The 27,300-nt window shown below is 36.1% G+C and overlaps 1 protein-coding gene across 9 annotated transcripts in view; it reads left to right on the forward strand.

The window, feature by feature from the left end:
- LOC123311457 (uncharacterized protein PFB0145c-like) overlaps window positions 1–27,273 on the forward strand; it is a 55,005-nt gene extending 27,732 nt beyond the window's left edge. For 4 of the 9 annotated variants that reach the window (XM_044895445.1, XM_044895447.1, XM_044895446.1 and 1 more), the window contains 7 exons: window positions 1,778–1,964; window positions 2,015–2,070; window positions 2,122–2,272; window positions 7,670–7,761; window positions 7,943–8,329; window positions 13,758–13,898; window positions 26,637–27,273. In XM_044895445.1, coding sequence (XP_044751380.1) covers window positions 1,778–1,964; window positions 2,015–2,070; window positions 2,122–2,272; window positions 7,670–7,761; window positions 7,943–8,329; window positions 13,758–13,898; window positions 26,637–26,808 — 1,186 coding nt within the window. In that variant the 3' untranslated portion in view covers window positions 26,809–27,273. Of the gene's footprint in view, window positions 1–1,777; window positions 1,965–2,014; window positions 2,071–2,121; window positions 2,273–7,669; window positions 7,762–7,942; window positions 8,330–13,757; window positions 13,899–26,636 lie in introns of those variants that run through there. The other 5 variants (XM_044895448.1, XM_044895450.1, XR_006537488.1 and 2 more) reach the window with 5 other exon arrangements.
- The last annotated feature ends 27 nt before the right edge of the window (window positions 27,274–27,300 follow it).

A 27,300-nucleotide genomic window follows, 5' to 3' on the forward strand; every position in this document is an offset into this window, starting at 1 on the left:
GATATATGTGTTCATCAATTACCTATTCAAACTGGTTTAATCCAGTGTCTCTAAGATATATGCGGGGTGTGTATACCTTATCAAAATCTAATTCACTTGAGTATTGTTATTTGACACCCGCCTACCATTTAAAGGTCATACATACCTCATATGCATTTTTTTTACGCTCGAGTAAACCTACATTTAACATCGTGGCCACTTTACTAGAGTCACTCATTTTGTTTTGAATATTCTGTATTCTGGATTTCCATTCGTGATTTGCAGAGTTGTGATTTATCGTCCATTAAACATTTTCGAAGGTAATCATCGTTTTCGTATATAAAATCTCTGTCGCACTTATTCACAACATGTATAGATGTGTTTTTCGGACATAATGCTGCGGTTACAGGCCTTCTCCATGTAACTCCACCACAACAAAGATTCGTGTGTTAGGATACTCCTCTCCACCACAGTATACAACCTGTGCATAAGGTGTAGTTTGAAGTCCAATTCATTACAGAGTACTCTCCCAGTAGACAAAAAGATCAAATGGGCCTTCTTCGTTTGGATCTCAGTGTGTTACAGGCGTGTTACTGCGGTTACAGGCCTTCTCCATGTAACTCCACCACACCAAAGATTCGTGCGTTAGTATACTCCTCACCACCACAGTATACAACTTGTGCATACGGTGTAGTTTGAAGTCCAATTCATTACAGAGTACTCTCCCAGTAGACAAAAAGATCAAATGGGCCTTCTTCGTTTGGATCTCAGTGTGTTCCTCACTAGTTAAAGGTCTAAATATCACACCAAGATATCGAACTTGCTCGGATAGAGTGGGACAAAAAAACAACGAAGTTTGATGGATTGACTGAGAGTTCGTTTTATATGTACCATCGCTCAATTGTGTGCAGAACTTTCTGTATCAGTTCGAAAATGACACTGATTACTCAACCTCTACGTAATCAGTAGCACAAGGTTATCCGCAAAGGTCATATTCCAGCCCCAGCCAACTCTGGAACTCAGGAGCAGATGATGATGTATCGGTGACTAAGCAGTGCCCTTGGCCCATATCCTTGAATTTCAGAGAGTAGAACAACAAGAGAAAAGTGGGAAGAAGATACTCAATCGGTCTGCTATAAAATAAGATGAAAGATCTGCTTTCTATTATATTAAGCGGAGTCTTGCGGACGTCCCCTTCCTGGTGTACTCGCCCAGCCGAGCCGCAAGCAGAAACCCCGCCCAGCTAGTAGTGTAGGTTTAACACTAGGTTTGGACAACGCGGCCTCTATCACGACTAACACAGAGCTGTTCAATGAATCCTCCATATCCAGTAATTTTGTGATGTACTGGGTTCTCAATGCAGTTAACAGCCGAGTTCAGAGCAGAATCTACTGATTCGCTCAACTTGTATGCTTGCTGGGAGGGGTGTAGTGGATATGCTGGCATCCCTGATGCATCTTTCTACTCATCTCTCCAGACTCTTCACTCAAAATGAAAGTTGATCGCTTTTACATGCGATGGTTCACCAGGTTTGTGTTTTAAAACAGCCCGCATCTTTCTCTATGATAGCAATATTTGTCATAGAGCCGGACTTGATCTGAATCGAATCTAATCGGTCTAATCGTTAAATTAAGGTACCAAATCATTGCAAATGATGATCAGATTATTATATTGAGACTTAATTCGTACCTGTAAATGATATCATTATGTATTGGTTTTCGGTCAATCAATCTATTGAAACTTTTTGAATAATCTTGGAGAATGATGAAATATTTCACCCAATTTTTTGCATTTTCAGGTCCACCATTGAAGTTTTCAATTCTTATAGAAATATCTTGGAAGAGAAAAGGGTTGATCCCGAATTATTCATTGGGCTGGAAATTTTGGAAACTAAAAGTTGTTCTACGGTTGATGATTTTACAGAAAAAGAAATTTGGAACGCACAGGATAACTTGTTGCTAACTTCAAAACTATTAAAAGCAATGGTAAATGCTCCATCAATGAAATTTCAATGTCTTCAATTATTTCTTTCAAGGTTTCAGTTATCAAGGATCACAGTGAATGCTCTCATGAAAAGGATACATCTATCTCGTAAGAATCTTCGTAATTGGTTGATGGTTTTATAGAAAAATTTTCTTTCAGCAAGAGCGTTAGTAAATTTACATTGCGACCTTCGAAACTACAACTCAATCGATTTCCAAGTCGTGATCCAGATATTTCTTCTTCTTCTACCAAAGATAATGAACAAGGTCATACTGAAGATGCTGAAAATGACGAATTGATAGAAAAAATGGTAAGTGTGTCCTACTTTTATATGAAATGCATATACATATGAAATAAATACAAATTTTTTTATAGATTTGTATTGAATTGTGTCGGCAAAACTTTTGCACCCTTGTAGATTAAGAGGTGGAGGAAAAAATAATGTTGTTTTCGAGTTTTGCTTCGAAATAATCATTTGTGCAGTTTCAACTTTGGTCCCTATCTACAGGGCTCCGGGGGTGATAGGGGTGAAGCAGCGGAGCAGCCGTTTGAGGGATCTCATTTAAGCGGTAGCCGTTTAATATTACATCTTGAATTGAAAACAATTGAACAACGACCTGGTTGTTTTTAATATATATACTCGTATGATCGTCGGGGTTCTAAACAGAAGGGAATCACATAGTACACCACCTATTTCTCATTCGCATACGATTGCGAGGTAAACCTATTTTTGTCTGGCCGATATAGCACTAGGCGGTTCGAACCCAGTTTACTAAACTCGTTTCTAGTCATACAGGGTGTGCCTTAATTCATGCGGCAAAATTCAGGAGGTGAATGCTCGTATGAAATTAAAATGGGTCTTTCCTATAACAAAATTTCCTCAGCCCACCCCTTTCCGAGATAAAAAAAAAGTGGTGACTAAAATTCAGTTTTTATTTTTTTTTTTCCTAAAATTCCAGTAAAGCCAGAAATTGAAATTCTGGAATTTTCCTACACTCGCAAAGAACTAACCTCGGATTTTTTCAATAATCCTGTTATTGTCTTCCACTCAATTTATCAAAATAATTATAAAATATGGTTATTGGGTTTGGGAAAAAAAAAGACGATTAGTTTCATAATTCTTTATCGTTTTCAATCCAGAAATTATCATCAAGAGCTGCAACAGAGTACAATAAAAACAACCAGTAGATGCAATTGCACGGTTTTCATTCATTTGACGTCGAATGACTGACTCTGAGAGCTATTCATAAGAAGCCATGAGCGTAGTTAATTTAAAGAGAAATATGTGGAATCTAACATCTGTAATCACTAAAATATTTTACCGTTTTTTGCGGAATCGGGTTAATTAACAATTATTTTTGCTTAGGTATTTTGGAATGAATTTTTATATTTTATCGTCATTCCTCAGTTGAAAACCATAAGTTCAATACAAATTTGATTAATTCAAAAATATTGTTCACCTTGTTTCAATAAATACATTCCAGGAATGCGGACGGAAACAACCCCCATAGACTTTCCAACTATTCTATCTACAAAGTGGAAAAACTTGAAATATCTACCTTGTAAATAGGCAATTGAAAATTTACAATCTACTCATATAAGGTTTTAAGTAAATTCGATGTTATTAAGAACATGAAAGTGAAGTGTCAAGCGACATTTTTACTTATTGTTATTGTACCATAAACAAGTGATGCTGTGGAAGGTCCTCGGGCCATATTTTTTTGAGTAGGGTCCTTCAGAATATAGGTTCTGGATGAGGTTGTTTGCATGCTCGTGCAATTCGATTTCGAGATCTGTATGAAGTATTTCATTTGCGACATACCATGGTCCACAGCTATGCCAAAGCATTGTGCTTAGTGCTTGTGAAAGCACTTGAACCTTTTTTGTGCTCCCGAGCACTTTTTAAAACCAGTGCTTAGTAGTAATTCGAGCACTTTATCAAAAGGTTTAGTGCTTAGTAATCCCTAAAGAGCTCGCGATTACTTTTGGGGATTACTAAGCACGAAGCCCTTCGAAAATCTTGTCGAAACACAAATAAGGGACCGATGCGTTGTCACTTTACAAGCATGTAGGATACCACAGATACAAGGTTAGACTATTTGATGAAAAAATAAGTGATAAAAATCAATTATATCATTTAAAAAGGAAAAGAGATAGGGTAGGCGTAGGTTAAGGGTCCATTCTGCTCATATGATATCATTAGAGTTGAAGGCATCTGAATTTTTTTTTATATTTTGAAAATATAGACACGAATGAATTGAAACAAAATATCTAGTTTTAAAATACCGACTTTTGTAAAATTTTATGACAATCGTTTAATTAGAAAATATGAGAAAATCCTCAGGAGCCGTTTGGCAGATGACACCAAATTTTGCAAAAACTGTCAAAATCTAAGATGTCTAAAAACATGGTGTATGCACAGATTAGATTTTGTTTTTCCCGCTTCGAAAATAAGAGATAATACAAAAGGAAGAGTACTGTACAGCGTACAGCACTCCAAGCGCCTAACCGGGCGCATCGGAAGAATGATATATTAATGGAAATAACAATTCCGAAGGAATTGTCGTTCCAATAGTGTGAGTTAGTCATGAACTATCATAGGAAATCCCAGAGAATTCGAAAAATTCAAGTGCAACTGTAGACCGGTTTCGGGATCATTTTCCCTCGTCAGTACAGTATAGCACTGAATATCTCGAGTGGAGGATGGTGGTCTTATGCGATCTTGGGACGTCGCTTTGAGATATCTCATCACGATACGCCACCTGTCACGCAAAGACTGAACCAAACCTCACTTTCTCTGCAGACTCCTACAACAGTTCATGGCTCCCAAGTTCAACTACTTCCCGCAGTCATCGAATGTGCAAACATTCATCAAGGACCACGGGCGAATTGAGGGGGGTTCGCTCACTATGTCCGTACTCTGGTACGGAGAATGTAATACAAAAGGAAGAGTACTGTACAGCGTACAGCACTCCAAGCGCCTAACCGGGCGCATCGGAAGAATGATATATTAATGGAAATAACAATTCCGAAGGAATTGTCATTCCAATAGTGTGAGTTAGTCATGAACTATCATAGGAAATCCCAGAGAATTCGAAAAATTCAAGTGCAACTGTAGACCGGTTTCGGGATCATTTTCCCTCGTCAGTACAGTATAGCACTGAATCTCTCGAGTGGAGGATGGTGGTCTTATGCGATCTTGGGACGTCGCTTTGAGATATCTCATCACGATACGCCACCTGTCACGCAAAGACTGAACCAAACCTCACTTTCTCTGCAGACTCCTACAACATAATAAGAGATAAGTTTCGTTTTTCCCACTGTAGGTAGCGCCGTTTAGGAATTGACAGTTGACAAACGATATTTGAAAATAATTTGAATGCATTCCTACGACTTGCGAATGTGCTATATTTATAAGCGATTATTGGTGTGTGAAAATGTATTACTTTCGAGAAAGGTCGTACAATATTCATTTATTGGACATGTCGTTCTGTTTTCTGTATGGACTCAAGAACTACAGCTAAGAATTCGGTGTTGTTGGACTATATCACCCTTTGTTGTTGGAAATTGAGGCAGAGCCAAATCAGATGAACATTCGGGACGGATAGAGCTAACAGTTTTATGGCAACTTCAGCAATATTTAAGCAATAAATGAACTGTATTGAAAATACGTAATGTGAATTGTGAGCATGTATTAAGAAACAGAAATATGTTAATCCGTTCGAGTCTGTTCTTCAAATATTCTTCACAAGTATAATGAAAATTGCGTTTCAGTCAATTGAATATATCGTCAATCAACTGTGTTTTATTGAAATCATATTGAATTGCCTTCCTCACGAATACAATTTGTCAAACAAAAATTATCTTGAAGAAAAATAGAAGTACTCCTTCGAATCCTTCTATAGTGTTGAAATATCTGCAGGTTCGTTTTTACTTTTACAACGAAAAAACAAGTGTAAATCTCAAATATTCGTTAAAAGCTGATTCTTTGATGGATCAGGAACACAGAGATGACTGTAATCTAATCGCAGAACAAAATAAAGCGAGAGAGTATCATTAGATTTTCTTTCATAGAACAAGGATAGAACATGGTGGCGCCGCCACGAAACGAATCTCTTATTTTCGATTTAGTCTAATGTCATTCCATTCAAAAATTGACGAGTGCATACACCATATTTTTAGACATCTTATCAAAATCAAATCAATCAATGTTTCTGAATTAATTCGACTCAAACTAGATGTTTTAATGAATGATTTGAATTTTTCATGGATTTCCAACAATACCAACAAATTGAGTCGAAGATTAATCAAGCAGTTCGAAATAGCTCTTTTGTCGGATTTCAAAATCCTACCTTGATGATTTACCTAAAATAGACTTAAATACATAATTACAATAAAATATAGGTATTAAATTGAAAATATTGAATTTTGATGAATTCGCTGGTCTTCTTGACTTTTTTGAAAGGAATATTCAAAATTTGTGACCTTTCGCGTTTTCAACATTTTCATCATAAGTTCTGAAAATATTCAAGGGAGAAAGTTCATTGTCGTGAACAATGAAAATTTTCAACATATAATTTTGATAACTTCTCTCTAACATTTAATTAAGCATCGCGGTGAATCCCCTTCATAATATAAACCCAAGGATATGAATATTTCGATCTGACTCAAGCTGTTTATGAAGACAATATTTTTTCATGTATTCCACATGAAATGTGATGATAATTCGATTCTGCTTACAGGTGTACAAATTCGCATTTTGTGAGAACCGAATTACCTTCTTTCAATATCCAAATATTGTATGGATGGCAAGAATAGCGCATTTGAATATCTTCAGATGACCAACTGCGAAAAAATTATTATCCTATACCTACTTATGAAATCGAGAAACTGCAGTAGAGTAGAACGAAAAACCTATTATATATTTTCGAAGAAATAGAATCGGGGTTTTTTCGATCGAACAAATATTTTATAACAAAAAATCTCATTTCCAACAGTTTTTCAGAAAAGTGCTTAGTGCTCGCAAAATCGAATTACTTCCACAAAGTGCTAAGTAATCGGGATTTTAGTGAAAAATCGGTGCTTAGTGCTCGAGAATCGGGAGCATTTCTTGTGCTCAAAACACTTTTTTTCAGTGCTCAGCACAGCTCTGGATGGTGCACCGGCTATCATTCGATTGAAACCTATGTATTACGCTTCCTCGAGGGTGTTTTGTACAACCCCATAATTAAACGCCATACGACCAAATAGGTTTTATGAGTAAAAATTTTCATGAGTTATTTCTCTACCACACGTGTTTCGCTATCACAATACTTCAGGTGCCTAACGTTGTTTGAAAGACCACCAAAATTTTTTTTATTCATTCTCGCTCTCATAGAATATCTGCTCAAATTCATTGAATTGCTATCAAAAAAGTGTCTGTAGGTATAATATTTTTAATTCAAGTTCAACACAAGCAGGAATGTAACTAATGACCAAGGTTGAAATTGCTCAAATGTAAATCATGGTTTATAACTTGAAAAAATAGAAGATGAAGAAGTGCTCTTGACGGCTTCATGTTTTTTTCCAAGAAAGATAACGGCAATGAGGAATTAATATTCCTCTATCTCTTAGGACTACAGTCTCAATTTGAATGGAACTCAACGATGTCAAAAATTAATTTTTTCATGCAAATTTGAAATCAGAAACTGGACTTGTTTTTTTCTAGGAACTGAGGGAGAGTGAAAAAAAAGGTTCCATTGATAATTTGAGGGAAAATGATTCAGATAATTGGCTAGGTCCTTATTGTGATGTACTAAGGTAATAACGATTTATATTGATAAGTTAACTATATCATTGAATTGGAAATATCAGTCGAACTGGGGTCGGTTATTTTCATACTATACAAATTTCATTTCCAAATGTGGACACATTTCTGATTTCAGAATTTGTTGGTTAAATATGTAGCACCTTATCGTACTCACGTAGTTTAATGTCTTAGGGAGGAGATGAACAACCGCAAAGTTACAGAAAAAAAATTTACCGTTCTTTCTGCAACCTGGAAATCAAACTTCGAAAATACAAAGCAGAAATATCGAGGTTTGAAACGCCGATGTACGAAAATGAGGGATACTTATCTTCATGCACTACTTCAAATAGTTACTTACATAAAGAATCACCATTGTCACCAGGAGCAGAAAACCCTGATACAGGCACTAAAATATATAGAAAAATTGAAAGATCTTTTGTTCGACGTTTTCAAGCTGGCCGAGCAATACGGTGCATCCAGGCAAGAACTACACTCGATAAAGTGTTGGAATTTGATAGTGGAATATGTCAACAGATTACATCAGGAAAATGGACTGCTGAAGTTGTACCAGTGCACAAGGTGTGCATGAAGAGAATCTATTCCAATTATACTATATTTTGTTTTCTTCGCTTCTGGCTTTGGTCATTTTGCTTTTTTGTTATTGGAATTTTCACTTAGTTAATGGATCTAGGGCTGCATGGATCCTGAGTGTACTCTTCACGTCAGGTTCTGTTTTCACCCACGTCCTCAATTATTCCTCGGATGTACCTGTTCTAAAATTATTTCCCAAGTTGGGAGTGCTGGCAGAATATTTCAGAAATATTCTAATGTCTCACAGGAAATTCTAGTAATAACCAGAAACCTTATTCTGAAAGATTGTTCCAACCGTAAATATAACAATATTCTTGTAATTCGGGGTTTCCAGCAAGAGTTTGGCCTCAGAATTCTTCTTCTAGCTCTGCACTTGAACTTGTATTTATGTCACTTCTTCCCAAAATATCACCAGTTTATTTAAATACTAACCAATGCCAATCGAACTTCCCCCATACCATCATTCAGAGTGCCAACGGTAAGACTCTTCCATCGAGAAAGGGCAGATGCTTACCATAGTTTCGGTCTTATTCGACCTCGTCAAAGCAACACAACACCCACCTCTATGAAAAGCGTCTCTGAATTGAGCCAGTACCCAGTACATGCTTCAAAGTTATAACAATAACCCACTACTGACCAGCACTGACCGACCGGTAATGATATCCAACTCATCCCCTTTCCAGGTGGCGCTTATTATTGTTTATGTTTAACTTCCAAGCATCTACTGGCATTTTATTAGAGTCCATGTGTTGCTCTGACATGTTCAAATAAGGTCGAAACCATGGTCCTGTTCGATTGGGATCATTGATATTAATCGGTTGATATTTTTATAAACTGGTGGATCTGTTTGAAATAATGTCGGTTATTAGTTCTGGCTTGTAGATATCTGATTTGATAATATTCTTTATTTAATTTTTTTTTCTTTATTTATTTCTGTTTCATCTATATTTTTCCATAAAACCTTGCCATTACCATTCACGGGCTTAGATTGATTGTCTTCTACACAAGCTTTTTAAGTGTACTCACAAAGCAGTTGTTTCAAAGAGGAACAATGGATTTCACTCCTTTCAGGGTGCGAGCTTCTTTGATCTTGAGTGGCTCGAAGTATGTGGGGATTAGTAGGAACTTCTTTTGGGTTGTGTATTGTCGAATTATGCAGAAAAAAATTTAAACGCTTATGAATCGAGAATAGAAGAATTTTGATTCATTGTCTCATTCATATTAAAGAATTGGGTAAGAAAAACACTCACAAGCTGACAAATACAATACACACGACTACATCTTCAATCTAATCGTAGCACCCTCATCTAGAAGGCAAGGGGAACTGAATTGTAGTGCAAAGTATTTTGAAGATCTCTCCACCATTTAATTCGACTCAGGAACTAAATCGAATGAGTGAATTCTCTTGTTCCTCTTTAGTAGTAAGGTCTGGTGGGGTAAATGTTTTCAACAGTTTCAAAATTCTTTTTTGAACAGTTGAAATTTGTTGGCTTGAAAGATGCTATGTTATTTGAGGTTGCTTTATGGACGCTGCTCGTATAGAAACTCCAAATTCCCGATATCATCGAATATGAACCTTGAGAATCAGAGTCTTTGACTCGTACAAATATTTCAACAGAAGATTCTTGAGGTCAAAAGAAACACTTTTTTCGTATACCATTTTTTCCGATTCGGCCCTGATAAAAATATATAGCCATTTTAATGGCTAAAAAACTATGCCGAAATTCATTTCATTCGATAAAACCGCTTGTGAAATAGAACTAAGAATAACATCTTTGTATGGTTTTTCAACAGCCCAGTGGCGGCTCGTGATCTAGTTCACTAGGGGGCTACTTTTAGAATAATAATAAAAATATGAAATTTTAAAACCAGTTTTCCGCAAAATTTTATGCAATTTATAATTCTTTTTGAAACATACCTGTTCTTATCTACTAGCTCGTTGTGCTTAATAATATTATTCCGGTATTCTAATTGAGCAGCGATATTAGTCGTAACCAGAAAAGCTAATTCTGTCGAACAATTTACAGATAGCTCATGCTTCTTAATGTTTTCATTGAGGTGCTTCAAATCTCTAAATCCTGCCCTTGCCCATACGTTATCAATTGTTATACACTTGTCTTGAGAAGTTTTTGGAGTTTTATCTGCCTGGGTTAAATTTAAATCGGGAGTCGGTCTACCCAGCAGTTGATTACGGCTTTTTTCCGCCAGCGAAAGCCTCGCGAAATCAGTTTTTAAAATAATTTGAACACTATTGTCCGCCGTGATTTGAAAACGTAAACAAATACGAACGCACGCTAAGATGTCTATACGCTAGCCGGCAGCGGCTAGAATGAAGCGGATAGGGGCGACTTTTATCGTAGCCCTTTTACTCCTTAAAACGACCGACACGAAGAGTTGCGGCTGGAGCCGAATGACTGTCCGAATGCAAGAATTCGGGGCTACACGATTCATCGCCCATGCAGGGACGAACTGCTAGATTATGATTGAAATAAACAAAACTGCAGGAGTCGCATGAAAGTTTTACATTAATAAATTATATAAATAATCGTGGAAAGTAATATTTTCATTGAAAATCGTATGGGAAGGTAAATAGCATAAAAGGATTGATTTCTTGTGATTTTTTGTATGGGGGGCTGTAGCCCTATAGCCCTCACAGACCAGCCGCCACTGCAACAGCCTGTATCTTTTAAACCGAGCCGATTCGGAAAAAATGGTAAAGGAAAAAAGTGTTCCTTTTGACCTCAAAAATCTACTGTTTAAGTCAAAGACTCATCCTGTATACCAGGTGACTCCCTATATTTACTAGGTGAGAAAACAGAGCACCCAGTCATGATGCATTTACTACAACAATTTTGTATATACATTGGTCTTGGGGATCGGTAAAAATTTGAGAAAAATCGAACAGCAGAAAGAATCAGCAATATCCCCCGGTATCATAATTCCGACAGTGTATTGCACATGACTTTCCACAAAAAAATTCACTATTAGATAATTTTATTTCATCTAAGGTCGTTCATCCGTTCTCTGTACCAAGCCATTCGACCACTCCGTGTTTGGAAGTGGGAGGTGGGACAAACTAAAGAGTCTTCTGATCCGGCGATAAACAGTTCGCATTGTACTTGGCCTGCAATGCTCTGCAAAACCTTGGTCGCAATTGGCATTGTGGATGTGGAACGGTCCGTAGAGCCAAAAGCCTAAGGCGATGATCTTAATGTGAGGTCGTTCTTCTGACACGTCCTGTGTCCCTAGCTCTTCGCCCTTTTGATTTTATACCCAACAACAATCCACATTTGTGCATTCTCGTGGCTATTTGCCTCGCGTTAGCGCATTAGTCGCCCCCGCATCAAAGAAGCTTTCAAAAATTTTCTCGTCTTCTCAATCTAGGCATGAAAAACAAATTTAAGCAGCTATTCACCAAGCATTGTAGTAAGATCAAATGCGAATTGTATCAATTAACGCTTACTCTTTGTGGGATTAATAATAACACTAGGTGTTCTGTTTTATATGTCACTTAGTATATCATGAAACAGCAAGTTTTATAAGTTAAAACCAACATTTCACAGTATTATTTAAAGAATAACAGGAATTTCAAAATTAGTAAAGGTATACAGGGTGTCCCGAAACTAGTGAATCAAACGTCACACCACGATAGAGTAGACCAAATATTATCGAATGACACCAACATTAGTTCAACGAAAATGTACCGTTTCCAAAATAATCAAAATTTTATTAAAATTCCTAAAGATGCCGAGTTTCGAACTATTTTTCTTAAATTATATTGAACTAAGATTATTGTTTTATCTCCCCTAATTGAAATTATTTTAAGTAGTTAATCGATAACCTAAGTGAATGTAAATTAAAACAATTGTTTTTTCTACATGATTTTCATTACTCAGAATAAACCGCCTCTATAGGGGTGATAATATGGGAGAAAAACGCTATCATTAATCACAAATTGGCCTTGTGATTGAAAAAATAGTTCGAAAATCGGCAACTTTAGGTTAAGTTTTTTCAGAAACGGTACATTTTCGCTCAACCAATGTTGGTGTCATTCGATAGTATTTGATCTACTCTATCGTAGTGTGACGTTCGATTCACTAGTTTTGGGATATCCTGTATATTGATGTTAAATTTCTTCTACATCATTTGTCCTTGGTAATAATACTTCAATGAAGCCCTTAAAACATCAGCACGTTGTAGGAATTCAATCCACTTTGACTTGACTATCAGTTCTTTTCAGTATGTGTTCCTTTACATATTTTGTGTGCTAAGATAGTAGTTTTTCCTGTTATCGGTGATACGAATCGAACGATCTTGAAACGGAACGTACCCTTTATTTCATTTATCATAAATTTTCATAGCCATCTTCAGGGAGCCATAATCCATTTTAATATAATATACAACAAAATAAAACTGTCAGGGCATATGGCTTACTGAAAAGAGACATGTTCACCAAGAATTTGTATCTAGAAAACTCTTTATGTTCCAAACAATTTTTGTAAGCTTCACATGATTCAACAAAATGGATCAAACTTGTAGAAAACCCTTCAAACTGGTAGTCCCGTCCACTACTATCCCCCTCTTTCCTCACATACAGGTCTGATATGAATAGATGAGATTAAGTGCGATGGAACAATAAAATCAGCCAATGATATTTTATATATATAAGGCATATTCTTTGTTTTTAGAAGGTAGAGCTGATCAAAATGGACGTTTCACCAAAAATCACCTATACAAAACTTTTAAAATGAAAAATTTTGAAAAAATTAAAAATTCTGTCGAAATTCTAGGGGTTGTAGTTTAGCCATCTTGAACATTTCATATAAAAAATTTTTGGTGAACTGCCTTATTGTGACTTGTACCTTCTGTCAAAAAAAACCCTACTTAGTTCAAGATTTTTGACATGTGCGACATCATTTTGTTAATTCCTAAGATAGCCATTGTAAAACTCGTTAGGTAGATGAATATCAATTAGATTGGGGTAGAGTGTTTTCTGAAGGCAGACCAATAGATTGGTGTTGTGAAGCTTGTAAAGAACGTTTGGTACCTTTGAGTGTTTTTGAATGGGATAAATTCTGGGGACACATCTAGCTTTTTGGTAAGCATTATACGGCAGTTTCGTTTCATAATACGTTGAAATGTGTCACCTTGAAGATCGCTATGAAATTATCTGAAAGCTAGGAGATATGAAATAAAGGATAGGTTCCAAAATCGTTCGATTCTAGTCATCGAGAATAGTTCCTATGGTATTCATTTAATTGATCGGGATTGCAGTTACTAGTTTTTCATATATTTTGCGACACCCCACCCCAGTATTGTTTGCTAAAATATGTTTTACCATTCAATTTCTGCTTAATAGCATTCCAACATGCTCAAGCTAGTGTTGCAATTGATACAATTGTTATTGAAATTTCAGTGTACAAATAACTGATGCTCCTAACACTTCAGCGGATAATTGTGAAGAAACAACGGAATTGAAAAAATCTTTCAGATCGGTAGGAGTTGGTGATTCAATTATCGATGAACAAAACATTGTGGTGCCATCACTACCTATCAAGTAAGTATGATGCTGAATGTATCTGTGACCTTTCATTATCTTAAAAATGATTATTGATATTTGGGAAAATATTTATAAAAAACGGAGATTAGAAGACCAGCCTCATTTGTTTTAGCATATTCAATCATCTTTAGCTGCTTTCCATGTTACATATCTTTTGCCTACCTCACAAAATATGGTCAACCAATATGGTAGGGCGGCATTCCAAAAATGTGAGAATAAAGGTGCTAAATAATTTGTTCGTGTGTGTTATTTGGACTGATAATCAGTATCTCTGATTCCCATTTGAATATATTTTTTTCTCCGACTACACTCGCGCCAAGTCACTAGTTTGTACGGTGCCCTACTTTATCATATGGCACTTCCCTCATCATGTTACAGTGGTTACCGTATGTGGCATGATACAAATGACGAAGAATGAAAAAAATACGCCATGGTAAAATGTTGAGTGTTTTGTGAGTACATACCCACTAGCATTCATATAACATCCTTTAGTTTCCCATTGAAACATCCAATGTACAGGGTATGCCAAGGCCGATTGACGAGTTGGAGAAAACTCTCTTCTTTTTCTTTTCTCAAGACTTAGTCTTGTTTTTTCTACTATTCAGTCTCTTGGGTAGTAGATATCCAGCTTTCGTGCCATCTCTTGGGAGGTCGGCCGGGAGGTCTCCGTGCATGTGGTTTTCCATCCTTTGCACATTTCGCCCATCGATCTTCCATCATTCTGTTGACGTGTTCTCTCCAATATCGTCGTCTGGATCTCGTGGAGCGTACTATGTCTTGAATATTCAGATCTCTTAAGCTTACCCCTTCAATAGTTCTTAATGTTTTCATATCTGCTACCCTCATTGTGTCCTTCGTTTTTGTTTTGTCCACTCGAGTTTCCACTGCATATGTGAGTTTAGGTCTTACCACTGTCTAATATATGCGGACTTTACTATTGGCGGACATGTATTTGTTTTTCCATATGAGGTCCGTCAGATAGCCAGATATTCTCGAGGCTTTCTTTACTTGGGTTCGTACTTCTTGTGGTAAGTTTTTGGAGCATGTGATCTCGACTCCCAAGTATGTACATATGTCGCAGTCGGATTCTAAAATCCGTCAGTTTGTGAAATCACTAGTGAGTTTGTAAACTGACGAACATTTTTTAAAACGCTATTGAAATAGATATCTTTTTACAATCGGCCTGAAATTTTCAGAAAGTTTTTAAACTGCGAAAAACACATCATACGGATTGTCAAATCATTAAATGAATCTTATTCTTAAACGTTTTGTGTGTTTGAGGTGACTTGTGAAGTGAACTGTTATATTGGCATTATACCAGCTGAACTTCATTATCCTAGACACAGGAACAATCTGGGAAAAAGTATAACCACAATTAGTTTCTTAATATTTTATTATCGAAAGACAACAAAAGGCAAAAGTCATGGGAAGGAATGCAACATATTTCTTATATTGAATTCGATAACTATTACTTCTGGCAGCAAGGACAGTCAAATGGCCATGCAATTGCATTTTTGATATACCTTGAAACAAAAACACCTCTATATGATGCACTGATATTATATTGAGCCTTATATAGGTTATGTTTCTTACCAGAATAGTAATATCTTTGTATAATGCTTTTTCCAACTCTTCCATTTGATAAAGATATTGAGCGGGCGTAATCTACAAAATTGCACTTCCCCATTCAAAAAACTGAAAACTGAATAACATTCAGACGAAACGGTTAAAAATATGAAGATATGAAAATCCGTCTGATATGTTGTAAGGCGGTTTACAAACTAACTGAAAATTTCAGGCTGATTGTAAAACGATATGTATCTTGAAATCGTTTTAGGAAACGTTCGCCAGTTTACAAAATGACTATAGTCAGTTTTCAAACTGGCGGATTTTAGTATCCCACTCCAACATGTACATTGCATATACTGGTGAATGGGGTTGTTGTTTACGGCTTAATTTACGTCTTGTAGGCTCTTTTGCTATGACCATTGATTCGGTTTTTTCTACAGATATCTGCATATTAAGGCTTTCGGATGTTGTCTTAAACCGTCAAAGCAGTCGCTGTAAGTCGTCCTCGTTATCCGCTATCAAGATTGCATCATCAGCATAGCATAATATCTTTATTGTCTCATTTGTCTCATCCTGTATCCACCAGAGACTTCTTTTACACTAATCTACCTTACAATTTTATCCATAATTGAATTGAACAAGATTGTGCTCAGACTGTCAACTTGGAGAATTCCTGTTAGTATTGGAGCTTGTTCGGTAAACCCCTGTGATGTTTTGATTTGTGATTTGTTGTTGAGCTCCTTTATTACGTTAATGTAATTTACGGGTGTCCTATATTCCCGAAGTATATCAACAACGTCGTCTATTCAAATTCTATCAAGTGCTTTCTTAAGATCGACGAAACAAAGGAACAGAGGTTTTTGATATTCAATGGATTTTCCAATCATTTGTCTGAGGATGAAAATTGCGTCTATTGTCGACCTTTTCGGTCTGAAGCCTTGTTGTTCTTCGCTTATATCAATTCTTTTCAAAAATTTGCTGTAATGATTTTGGTAAAAAGCTTGCTTATGCTGTTTAGCAATGATATAATTCTATACTATAATTTCTGCGTCATTTTTGTTTGCCTTTTTGTATATTGGAATTGTGACGCTGTTTTTCCAATCAGTAGGCACTTTTTGGGTCGAGATGATTTTTTGAAATAATAGTGTGATCGCTGTTTCTAATTCAGGTCCTCCATACTTAAACATTTGGTTGGAGAGAGACGATTTTATTTATTCGAATCAGTAGGAAATATGGTTTTTGCACAGATGTATCGCTGAGATGGCGGTCGTCAGCAGTGATACACTGATGCAGTCGATTTCGAAAGTTTTCGACAGCTTTTCGGCATATTGGGAATTCAAATGTAGATTGCAGCGACATAGTGGTGACAGTTCGAAGTAAAAAGTTAATGCCTTTACGTCATTTTTCTACGTTTTTCGATGTAAACCATAGACCTAATAATACATTTTATTTTATTAGGTCTATGATGTAAACAAACAAATGACAAAAGTGCCTTAACTTTTTATTTACAAAAATAGCCACCAGAGGGCGTATCGCTTGTTTTGAATTCCCAATAGCTGACGTTATGGCCCGCATTGCTTCGGTTATTCACGGCTTCTCAACGAAAGAAGTCGCAGATGCTCAGATCAGGTGAGCGTGCTGGTCATAGAAATCATATTATATATTATTACCCTCATAGACATAGAGACATGGACTGTGCCTTCCCTTTATATCTATGCATGAAATACGGTCAAAAAAAGTGACAGAGAGAAAAACACGTCGGGAATGCAGTTGTCTTTTTCTAGAATTTTGATTGGTCTACACTCACCTCTATGTGAACAAAAAAGAGAAAGGTATATCCCGACGAGCTTTTCTCTCTTTCTAATAAATAGCCAATTTCATGCTGACATTGCTCAGTCCATGTCTCTATGTCTATGATTACCCTAGAATGCTAATCCAGTGGTCGTTAATACGAATGCGCATCATTAGTTTATTTTCTAGTAGAACGTTGCCGTGTTTCTGAATATTCTGTCGATCGAATCTTATAAAGAGGCGGCAATTCATGTAACGAAGGTATGTCGGACAACAACGCGTTTTCTTTCAGTCATTTGATTTTTCACTGTTGCACGATCTGCTCAGAGGTAAGAAGTTTTAAGTCACATTTTCTGAAATGTACTTGTGTACTTTTCTATCATATTAAAAATAATAAATGCAAAAAAAAAATCAAAACTTGAATGAATTATCGAGTTCCACTGATAGCGTATTCCATTGATGGTATATGGTAGGGGAGAGTGGGGTAATTGGGAACGGCGGGTAATTGGGAACAGCTAGATAAATGTCTTCAACATTTTCAACGGATGCATCTTGCGATTCCCTGGGCTTAGTCAAAAGTTGCGGCGATAAGTTGCATATTTCCTTTTACGGTGAGTCGAAGAATGGATTTCGGATTTCAGCTATAATTTTTTCGTGTGTTATAATAGATGTAACTTTCATATTTTGAAGTTTAGAGGTGCCATATTTTGTTGTTTCCGTACTGGTACTATGTGTTTCCAAAACCTACGTGATTTGAAGTTGAAAGAAAATGAATAAGTGAATGCCAGCCATTTTTAATTCTTTTGATAACTAGGGGTAATTAGGAACGATGTCAGGTGGGTAATTGGGAACGTTCCTTAAATCCCTTGCCATCCCAATCACTTCTGTGCTGCTCTGGTTGATGGTTAAGAAATATTTTAACGTTGGAATGTGTTGTATCTAGATGCCAAGAAATTATACAAAGAAGACCGAAACGGAATATAAAATTGAATATCCCTGCTGTGTGTTGGAAGATGTGAGGAACGAAAAGCTTACATTAGGCTAAGCTGAAACTAAATACTGTAATGTTCCGAAAAATGAAACAAAATGAATTCAAGATATTATCAAGTTCACTAAAGAAAACTCAACATTAAGAAAAACAAAGAAGGCAAATACCTACAGAGAAATGTTGAGAAGGAAAAAATTTAACATAAAGAACCTAAAACCAACATAAGAAGGGTACAAAAAGGCACGCCAAAAGCAAAGGACTGAGAAATTCAACCCAGGTTACACAGAAAAGAAGAATTTTTCTGCATAATTTGCTATGTAAGGTATGAAGCCCCACCAATGGAGGAATAGATCATGTGAGATACCTGTAAACTCTGGGCACATGAAAAATTTACTGCAAGAGAAACAAGACGTGTGATATGTGCCCTTTCTAAGTATTCTTATTTGCTTCGGAACTGTTCACAATTACCCCATAGGGTGTCGGGTAAATAGAAACGGTAGTATTTTTTGATTTCGATGATATTTTTTAGAAAACGTTGATTTTTTATAATTTTTTGTTTCCTATTAGTACATAAATGAGCAAAGTTCATTTTTCAATGGAAGTTTAATATTTTTAGTGATTTTTTGTATAATTTTTCAGCGTTTGAAATTAAGTGTTCCCAATTCCCCCACTTTCCCCTAGTATTGCACTAGATCAGGATATTTCAAAATTGTTGCACGGAGTTTATAATTTGCACTCAATGCTTAGGTACCTGTTCATCTAATCGAATCTGCAATAATATCGAATTGCATTGGTGATATTAAGTTTAGATCTTCTGGAATTTTTGTTGTGAGTTCCAAATATTTATTAAGCACCAGTTGTTACCATGGAATTCTCTAAAAAACTCCAATCTTCAGCAAATTCACGGTTTGGTCAAACAATCAATGAATACTCAATAATACCTCTATCGAAAAATTTAGATTTGGACTTATAACACGTCACCTCCGAGATCCCGATATATTTTCATTGAAACCTGCAACATCATTGTACTGATTTTCTAAAACAAAGCATATATAAACACAATTAGTCATCCATACATGTGTTCAATACCGACTAGAAATCCTGTGTGAATCGAAAAATAAGTTTTTTCACCGAATGTATGTATGTTTATTTCTCATTTATACCAAATAAACAATTCGACTGACATAAGGTAGGAAAGTCTAGGCAACGTTCGAGTTGAAATCATAGACCTATAAAACACATGGACGCGCCCTTCCAGTGAGTTTCAATAGCCACGAGTGCGGCCAACATGAGATGGAGCTAGTATGGGCAAGAAAACGTTCCTTAGAACGCCTTAGCGCTAAGCGCATACGATTTATTTAGATTTTTTTTAAATAGGGAAAATTAGAAATGAAATTTGCTTAGAAATATTTCGATAATTGATTATAAACATAATTCTTTTATTTTAGGTATTAATTTCCGAGCTATATTTGTATATTGGCGCCCGTTAGAGATAAAACAACACAATATTCTGGTTTCTTGTTGGTTCAATATCTGAAAAAATATTTCATTGATCAATATTGATCAAAAGGTTGAAAAATAGACATTACAATCAGCATACTGAGTAAATTTTCGACTGAGGATAATTTTTAGGAAGCATATTTATATTTTGTACCAATGGAAAAGCTCGCATTTTGGGCATTTATTTTCTCTTCTAATCTCAAGTGCTTCTTGAGTATTATTTTATCTAGATGAGAAAAGAATTGACATACATGTATTGATTCGAAATGAATAATTCAACTATGATATAATAAATCGATTAATACATTCGAAGTTACTCTACCTGTGAAATTACACATTATCTGTCTTTTCAACTCATTTCGTACTATTAATTGCACTCTACGAGGACACCATTATTACTTTCATAATAGAAAAAGGATACGACTTCAAAGTTGATCTAAAATTGATGAGAGAATTCTGAAAATTTCGAAAAATACAAAGTGCAAACGAATGTTTTGCCCATACTAGCTCTATCTTATTTCGGCCGCACCCCCTCTCTCTCTACGCCGTGTCCATGTGTTTAATATGTCTATGGTTGAAATAAACTAATGTCGCACATTCGCTCTAACGACAACTGTCAATTTTTCGCCGAATTTTTTACTACTGGATTAGCATTCTAGAGTAAGTATATATATTATGATAAACTTGGTACGGGTTTTTGCTCTGAGGCGCTTCAGGTTAAACAGGCCTCCATCAAATCTGAATCTTATCCCAACACCTCTTACGGGCATGCTCACTTGAGCATGCCATCAGCAATTATCGATACAGCTATGGCGAAAATATTGAACAGTACAGGCGCTAATACGCAGCCTTGTTTTATTCCAGAGTTGGTTGAGAAATGGTCGGTTGTAGAGCCATTATGCTGTATTCTAGCGGTGTTGTTAGTATGAAGGCTTTTACACACTGCTAGGAATTTTTCGGGTACTCCTAGACGTGCCATGATTTTCCAGAGCGCTCTCCGATTCACCGAGTCGAATGCCTTGCTTAAATCGATGAAGGCTGTATAAATCCTTGATTGTTGTTCACGGGCCTTTTCTTGTAGCTGTCGAAGTGTAAAAATTAGGTCCACCGTACCTCGATTTGGTCGAAAGCCGCACTGGGATTCAGGTAAAAGCCTCTCTAAGAGTGGAACCAGACGATTAGCCATGATCTTCGAGAGAATTTTACCGGCCACATTAAGCAACGATATGCCCCTGTAATTGTTGCAATTCGACGTATCGCCTTTGTTCTTATAGAGGTTGATAACTAAAGCGTCTCTGAAGTCTTGTGGCACATCTCCCTGTTCCCAGATCTTGCGGAATAGTATTAGGAGACTATTGACAATGTCCTCATCCAAGGCTTTGAATATCTCCGCCGGAATGCCGTCTAGACCAGGGGACTTATCATTTTTCATATTTTTAATCGCGCTTATGATTTCCGACATTGAAATTTCGTCATCAAGCGATGTCATCGGACTATACGCGGGAAGCAGTTCTAAAATGGATAAATCCGAGTCGTTATTTTGATTCAAGACCTGTGAGTAATGCTCCTTCCATCTTTCGAGAATTTTTCTATCATCAGTTAGAATAGCTCCATGAGCATCTCTTATAGGAAAGCTAGCTTTTCTGCTTGGACCGTAAACAGTTTTAATAGCTTCGAAAAAACGCCTGTAGTCATGGTTATCGGCGTAAGCTTGTATTTCTCTAGCTTTTTCTTTCCACCAGCTGTCCTTGATTTTTCTTATTTCTTGACGGACCTCGCGTTTTATGTTTATGAAACCTATTTGGGCTGCAACATCGCCAGGCTTGTTAATTGCGGTTTTCATCGCTTTGTGTTTTGCGTCCAAAAGGGGTGCGATATGAGTTTCGCTGTCTGCAAACCAGTCTGGGGATTTTCGGGAGCGTTCCGTGCCCAGTATTTCCTTCGCTGTATTTGTAAAGCGGCCCACAGACGAGCAACTTAGTCGACAACTATGTTGCCAACAAGGTTGTAAACCAAACGAGGGTGGAAATAGCGGTTGTCGACCAGGTTGCAAACATCATTTCAGTAGAAGTTTTCGTCGAGTGAACTAGTCGGTTGAGTCGGAGGAATTATCAGAAAATGGAGGAAGATCTTTTATTATATATAATAATAAACGAGTTATGCGACGATGAAATGCAGCACACTTCTAAGAAGAGAATAATTTGGGCAAAAGAGTGGTACCTAAATCGGGCTAAGTTTTCCCATTCCAGTCTAATGAAAGAATTACGTATCGATTACGACGATTTTAAAAATTTTCTAAGAATGGATGGCAAAACATATGATGAATTGTTAAATAAAGTGCGACCATATATTGAAAAGCAGGACACAGTTATGAGGAAGGCTATAACTACAAATGAACGGCTTTCTGCTACCCTGCGATTTTTAGCAAGTGGACAGAGTTTTGAGGATTTGAAATTCCTTACTGCTATTTCACCCCAAAGTCTTGGAACACCCTGTTCTTTAAACTATCAATGTGCGCATTTGGATCGATTTTTTATTTACTTCCAAAAGTGTGTCCCACCCTCTATTTTTTTTATTCCTATCTTTAAATACATCGGACTTCACTTTCCATAATTCGGGCAGATCTCTCAAACATTCGAAAAAAATCCGCCCAATCTGGTATATTTGGAATATTGCTCATGTTTTATGTATATATTTTACGTTCACGCGTGCGTTGAATTCAGAAAAGATGAGATCTTCCCTCTACTCGTCGACAACTCCAACTGATGTTGCCATGCGCGTTGCTGATTACCCCCACAGACGCTGCAATTTTGTTACCAACATCGGACTCCGCCCATCGAATATCAAACCGATTTGATCTTACAGCAACCTAGTTGTCAACTTGGAATATCAACCACCAACCGGCCCACAGACGTTCAACTTGGTTGTCAACACGGTGTGTTGACAACCAAGTTGTCAACTAGGTTGCTCGTCTGTAGGCCGCTTAAGGGATGATTTGAAACGGAGCCAATGAGTCTCAATGTCGTCGTTATAATCCGGTGGTGTTAGGCTATCTTTGACGGCAGCTGTGAATCTGTCCTTTGTAGAAGGGTTAATGCTAATCATAACTGGGAACAACTAGCGTTAGACAGGTCACAGTGGAGGTCTTTGGTCCACAGTTATAGTGGAGAATCGAGAAGGATACAGCGGCGGCCAGATCTGGTTGGAGACTATCCATGCCCTGAGTGTGGAAGGATCTGCAGGTCACGGTTGGGTCTCTTTAGTCACAGGAGGGCACACAGTCGCAACTAGCACTAAGAAGTTACAAGTCTGTTCGAATTTTTTTTTTTTTTTTTTTTCTTCTTCTTCTTTTTGTAGATTTATTCCCGGTAACGGGATACAGCAATGAATGAATGAATATATTATGATTTCTATGGTCATATCTGGGAATATCTGGCTCAAAACAGCTAATGAAATTCGAGCTTTGTGGGCTGTAGCCCCATCCTGCTGGAACCTGCTTGGAACTTTCGAAATAGACTATGTATCATAATATACAAGGTGTCACGGATATGAGGAGAAACATTTCAATATGTGACAAAAAAATGCCTAGAGGATCACGAAAAAACTCCATATGTATAGTAGGTATTTAGATTCTGATTCATAGGGTGTCTTTCAAATTTGAATGGAAATTAAAATCACGCTCTATCTCCTGAACGGAATTACCGAATTATCCGAGTTTTGCAATGAAGATAGTTTCCAAGAGGTTCCAGAAAACTGCAATCGAAAATCATTCGATTTGCAGGACCGTATCACATAAATGTGGACAGTTCTGAAAAGTTCGCGAAATCACTCTGTACAATGAATTCTGTAATTTTTTTCTTGATAGTGACAATAATTTTTCTTCTCGTGTCGCTATTTAACATCCTATTCATCTCATAACGAATTTTAAAACTTAACGAATTTCATCGATGAAATAACTGTACAGGGTGGGCAAATTTCGATGTTTTAGCACTACAGCTTTTGAACCAGAGGAGATAGACGAAATCTGATACCCCATTCTCGTTCTCTTTTTCAGAGAAACTAACAAGAGTAGTAGTCATTTTTGGCCACCTTCTTTTGTTTTCGAGTTATAAGCGAAAATTGGAAAAATGGCGATTTCGAAATAAATTTATATCTCCGCTAATACTGATGATAGAGCTCTGAAATTAAAACATTATACAGGCACTTTTTTGAGTAGAATCCAGTGGCGTGCTTGCCTTTTTAGCAGGATTTTTAATTACGAAGCTATGACCCAAAGTTATGTTTTTTTAAATGGGAACACTAGATTTCTGTGCAATTTTTTGGAAGCTTAATTTTTACTGATTTCAAAAATATATATCATCATATGGTTTGCATCAATATAAATAATAAAAAATGGTCAAAAACCTTTTTTTCTCAATATTTCTATGGTTTCAACTTTTGATGAGCACAGAAAAATAGAGCTTCCTACAATAAGAGCAGTCTCCTTCCGGAAATGTCATTATTTCTATGCTTTTTACCAATTTTCATGAAATTTGAATCTTGGAGAAATTGAGTAAGAAGCATAGAAATGAAAGGACTAATAGAAGGAGACTGTGGTAATAATAAGATGCTACATTTTTCTATTCTCAACGGAAGTTGAAACCATAGAAATATTGAGAAAAAAGGTTTTTGACCATTTTTTATTATTTATATTGATGCAAACCATATGATGTTATATATTTTTGAGATCAGAAAAAAATAAGCTTTCAAAAAATTGCACAGAAATCTAGTGTTCCCATTCAAAAAAACATAACTTTGGGTCATAGCTTCGTAATTAAAAATCCTGCTAAAAAGGCAAGCACGCCACTGGATTCTACTCAAAAAAGTGCCTGTATAATGTTTTAGTTTCAGAGCTCTATCATCAGTATTAGCGGAGATATAAATTTATTTCGAAATCGCCATTTTTCCAATTTTCGCTTATAATTCGAAAACAAAAGAAGGTGGCCAAAAATGACTACTACTCTTGTTATTTTCTCTGAAAAAGAGAACGAGAATGGGGTATCACATTTTGTCTATCTCCTCCATAGACTTAAAATAACATGGACTCCGCCTGTGAGAGAGAAGTCGGTAGTTTGAATAAGATGGAGAGTTTGTGGGCAAGCTGTCAAAAGGTTAGAGAACACAAGTTTATACGAAAATTTTCTTCAATAAATTTTAAACAAGCTTCCGAGAATACACACAGGATTTTCATAGCATTCCTTCGAAATCAATTATGTCAAAAAATATGCGAGTTTTAATCAAAAATAGATGTAATGAGAATAATAATCAAAGTATCAACACCAAAGTGGGCAAAGTCTGCGAAAATTGTAAAAATTTTCCATAATAAATGTTCAACAAGCTTCCGAGAAGGCAAACAGGAATTCCTTAACATTCCTTCGAAATGGAAAATAAAAAAATTATGTGAGTTTCATTCAAGAATAAATATAATGTGAATAATACTCAACGTATGAACACCTTGTGGGCAACGTCTGCGCACAGATTACAGATCTCTGTAATCTGTGCGTCTGCGTTTATATCCATCATATGATTTTGACATTGCCCACACGGAATCAGTTCATCTCTTTCTTATTCGATTAGAACGCATAAGCTCTTCTCTCTTTAATGCAGCCAACCTCTCGATCTACTGAAAAGTCACGTGACAGTGAGTCCATGTATTATAAGTCTATGATCTCCTCTGGTTCAAAAGCTGTAGTGCTAAAACATCGAAATTTGCCCACCCTGTACAACTTTGATTGCAGGTATAATTTTATTTATTATAATGATGAACAGGTTGTACTCATGGATTGTTTTATTTTAATAATCAACTCTACATGTTTCGCCTCATCGGCATCATCAGGAGTTCTAGAAGAGAAACTTTCTTGTAAAATATAAACATGACATGACATTCAATGTTATTTCTTATAGTAGGCACTTTGGGATGAATGTATAATCAGAATGATTTAGGTTGCCTTCATTTCGAGCACACAATAAGAGGCGCTTAGTTTTTGTTTTATTTAACCTATCACTTCATTATAGTTTTTTCAGGCTAATTGAATGAATTAAAAATAAATTATTGTTGAAAACTCATCTTAGGGTTACGCTTCAGATATTGATGTACCTATTTGATCAAATTAAAACTGAAATTAATATTAAAAAATGCATACCTGTTCAATTGATATTTATAAAGATTCAAAATTCACTGCGTTATGAAATGAATAGGAATATCGACACTAGAGAAAACATAATTAATCATTATCAAGAAAAAACGTCAATCCTCGGCAACCGAGACCGAGATAGTGCCATGTTTGGCGAATTGAATAAATGAATCTTACAGTTCACGCAGATATCGAAGAAATTATGGAATTCATTGTACAGGGTGATTTCGCGAACTCTTAATAACTGTCCAAATTTATGGACATGCTTGTATGAGGTTATTTATATTTCTTCCTTTTCCCCCTACCTCGTTGGCGTATCTCTTCATCTTGTTTATTGACCTATCCCAGAGACTGTCCATCCGTATGCACTAGTATCAGTATGCTATTGACTTCTGAATAATAATAACACCCATGATATTGACAAGTCCTCTCCAATTGTCGTTTACCATACGAACCGCAAATATCTGCAAACCAATAATTTGATTCAATAATCAAACTATATTGTCCACAATCGCTTGCTACTTTCGTGACGTAATTAATAAAGTATTTTACAGATTTGAAAATTATATTAATGTGAATAATCTTCCATTTGTTATTTGGGGCTGCGATATTCAAAAGAAACAGTAAAAAACAATTGATGATAAGTAATTGAGTACCTAGACGTAATTTAACATAATTGATTTGAATACTTATTAACGAAACACTTAATTACAGCACAAAACGCAGAAAATGTTCATCAGGTATGATGATGATATCTACAATAATGGGTTTAATAGCGATGTGCATCATTTTTATTCACATGGAATGTATTAGAAATGGAAACGACACCATAATGTGCCCACTTGACTTCTTTGTTGCCATTAAGAGGGCTCCGACTGGTCATTAAGTTATTGAGTAGAAGGAAGTAATTTTCCGAAATGTACCTGTCTTCTTGTAATTGTATTAAAAATTCAAAGTATTCGAGTTTTTGTGAGTGGTAATACATAATACTGGAATGATTTTTCAGTTCAGCCATTCATTGGGTTTTTTTAAAATGTATAAAGGTTGTATATTTGTCATTATTGAAATTCAGTATTGTTCATTATTGTTGAGTTTCAGTGCTCATATGTTGGTTATGGAAAAATGTTGATTTTCCAATTTTGATTTATTTTTCTTATTTGCATTGTACTAAACCTTATGTTTTATGTAAATATTCATTTGAAGAAATTTTTATTTCTTCCAAAATGAAAATTTTCGATCGAATCAAAAGAGAATCTGTGATCTTCAATACTTGCAAAGTTTTTCTTAATGTGAAGCATTTGATTATATAAATTATTTTTTATAGTTACTGAAAATAAATCTTCAATAGATATGAATTGTTTGAAATTAAAGAACCACT

This window comes from Coccinella septempunctata, chromosome 4, assembly GCF_907165205.1.
Source record: "Coccinella septempunctata chromosome 4, icCocSept1.1, whole genome shotgun sequence".
NCBI classification, from domain to species: Eukaryota; Metazoa; Arthropoda; class Insecta; order Coleoptera; family Coccinellidae; genus Coccinella; species Coccinella septempunctata.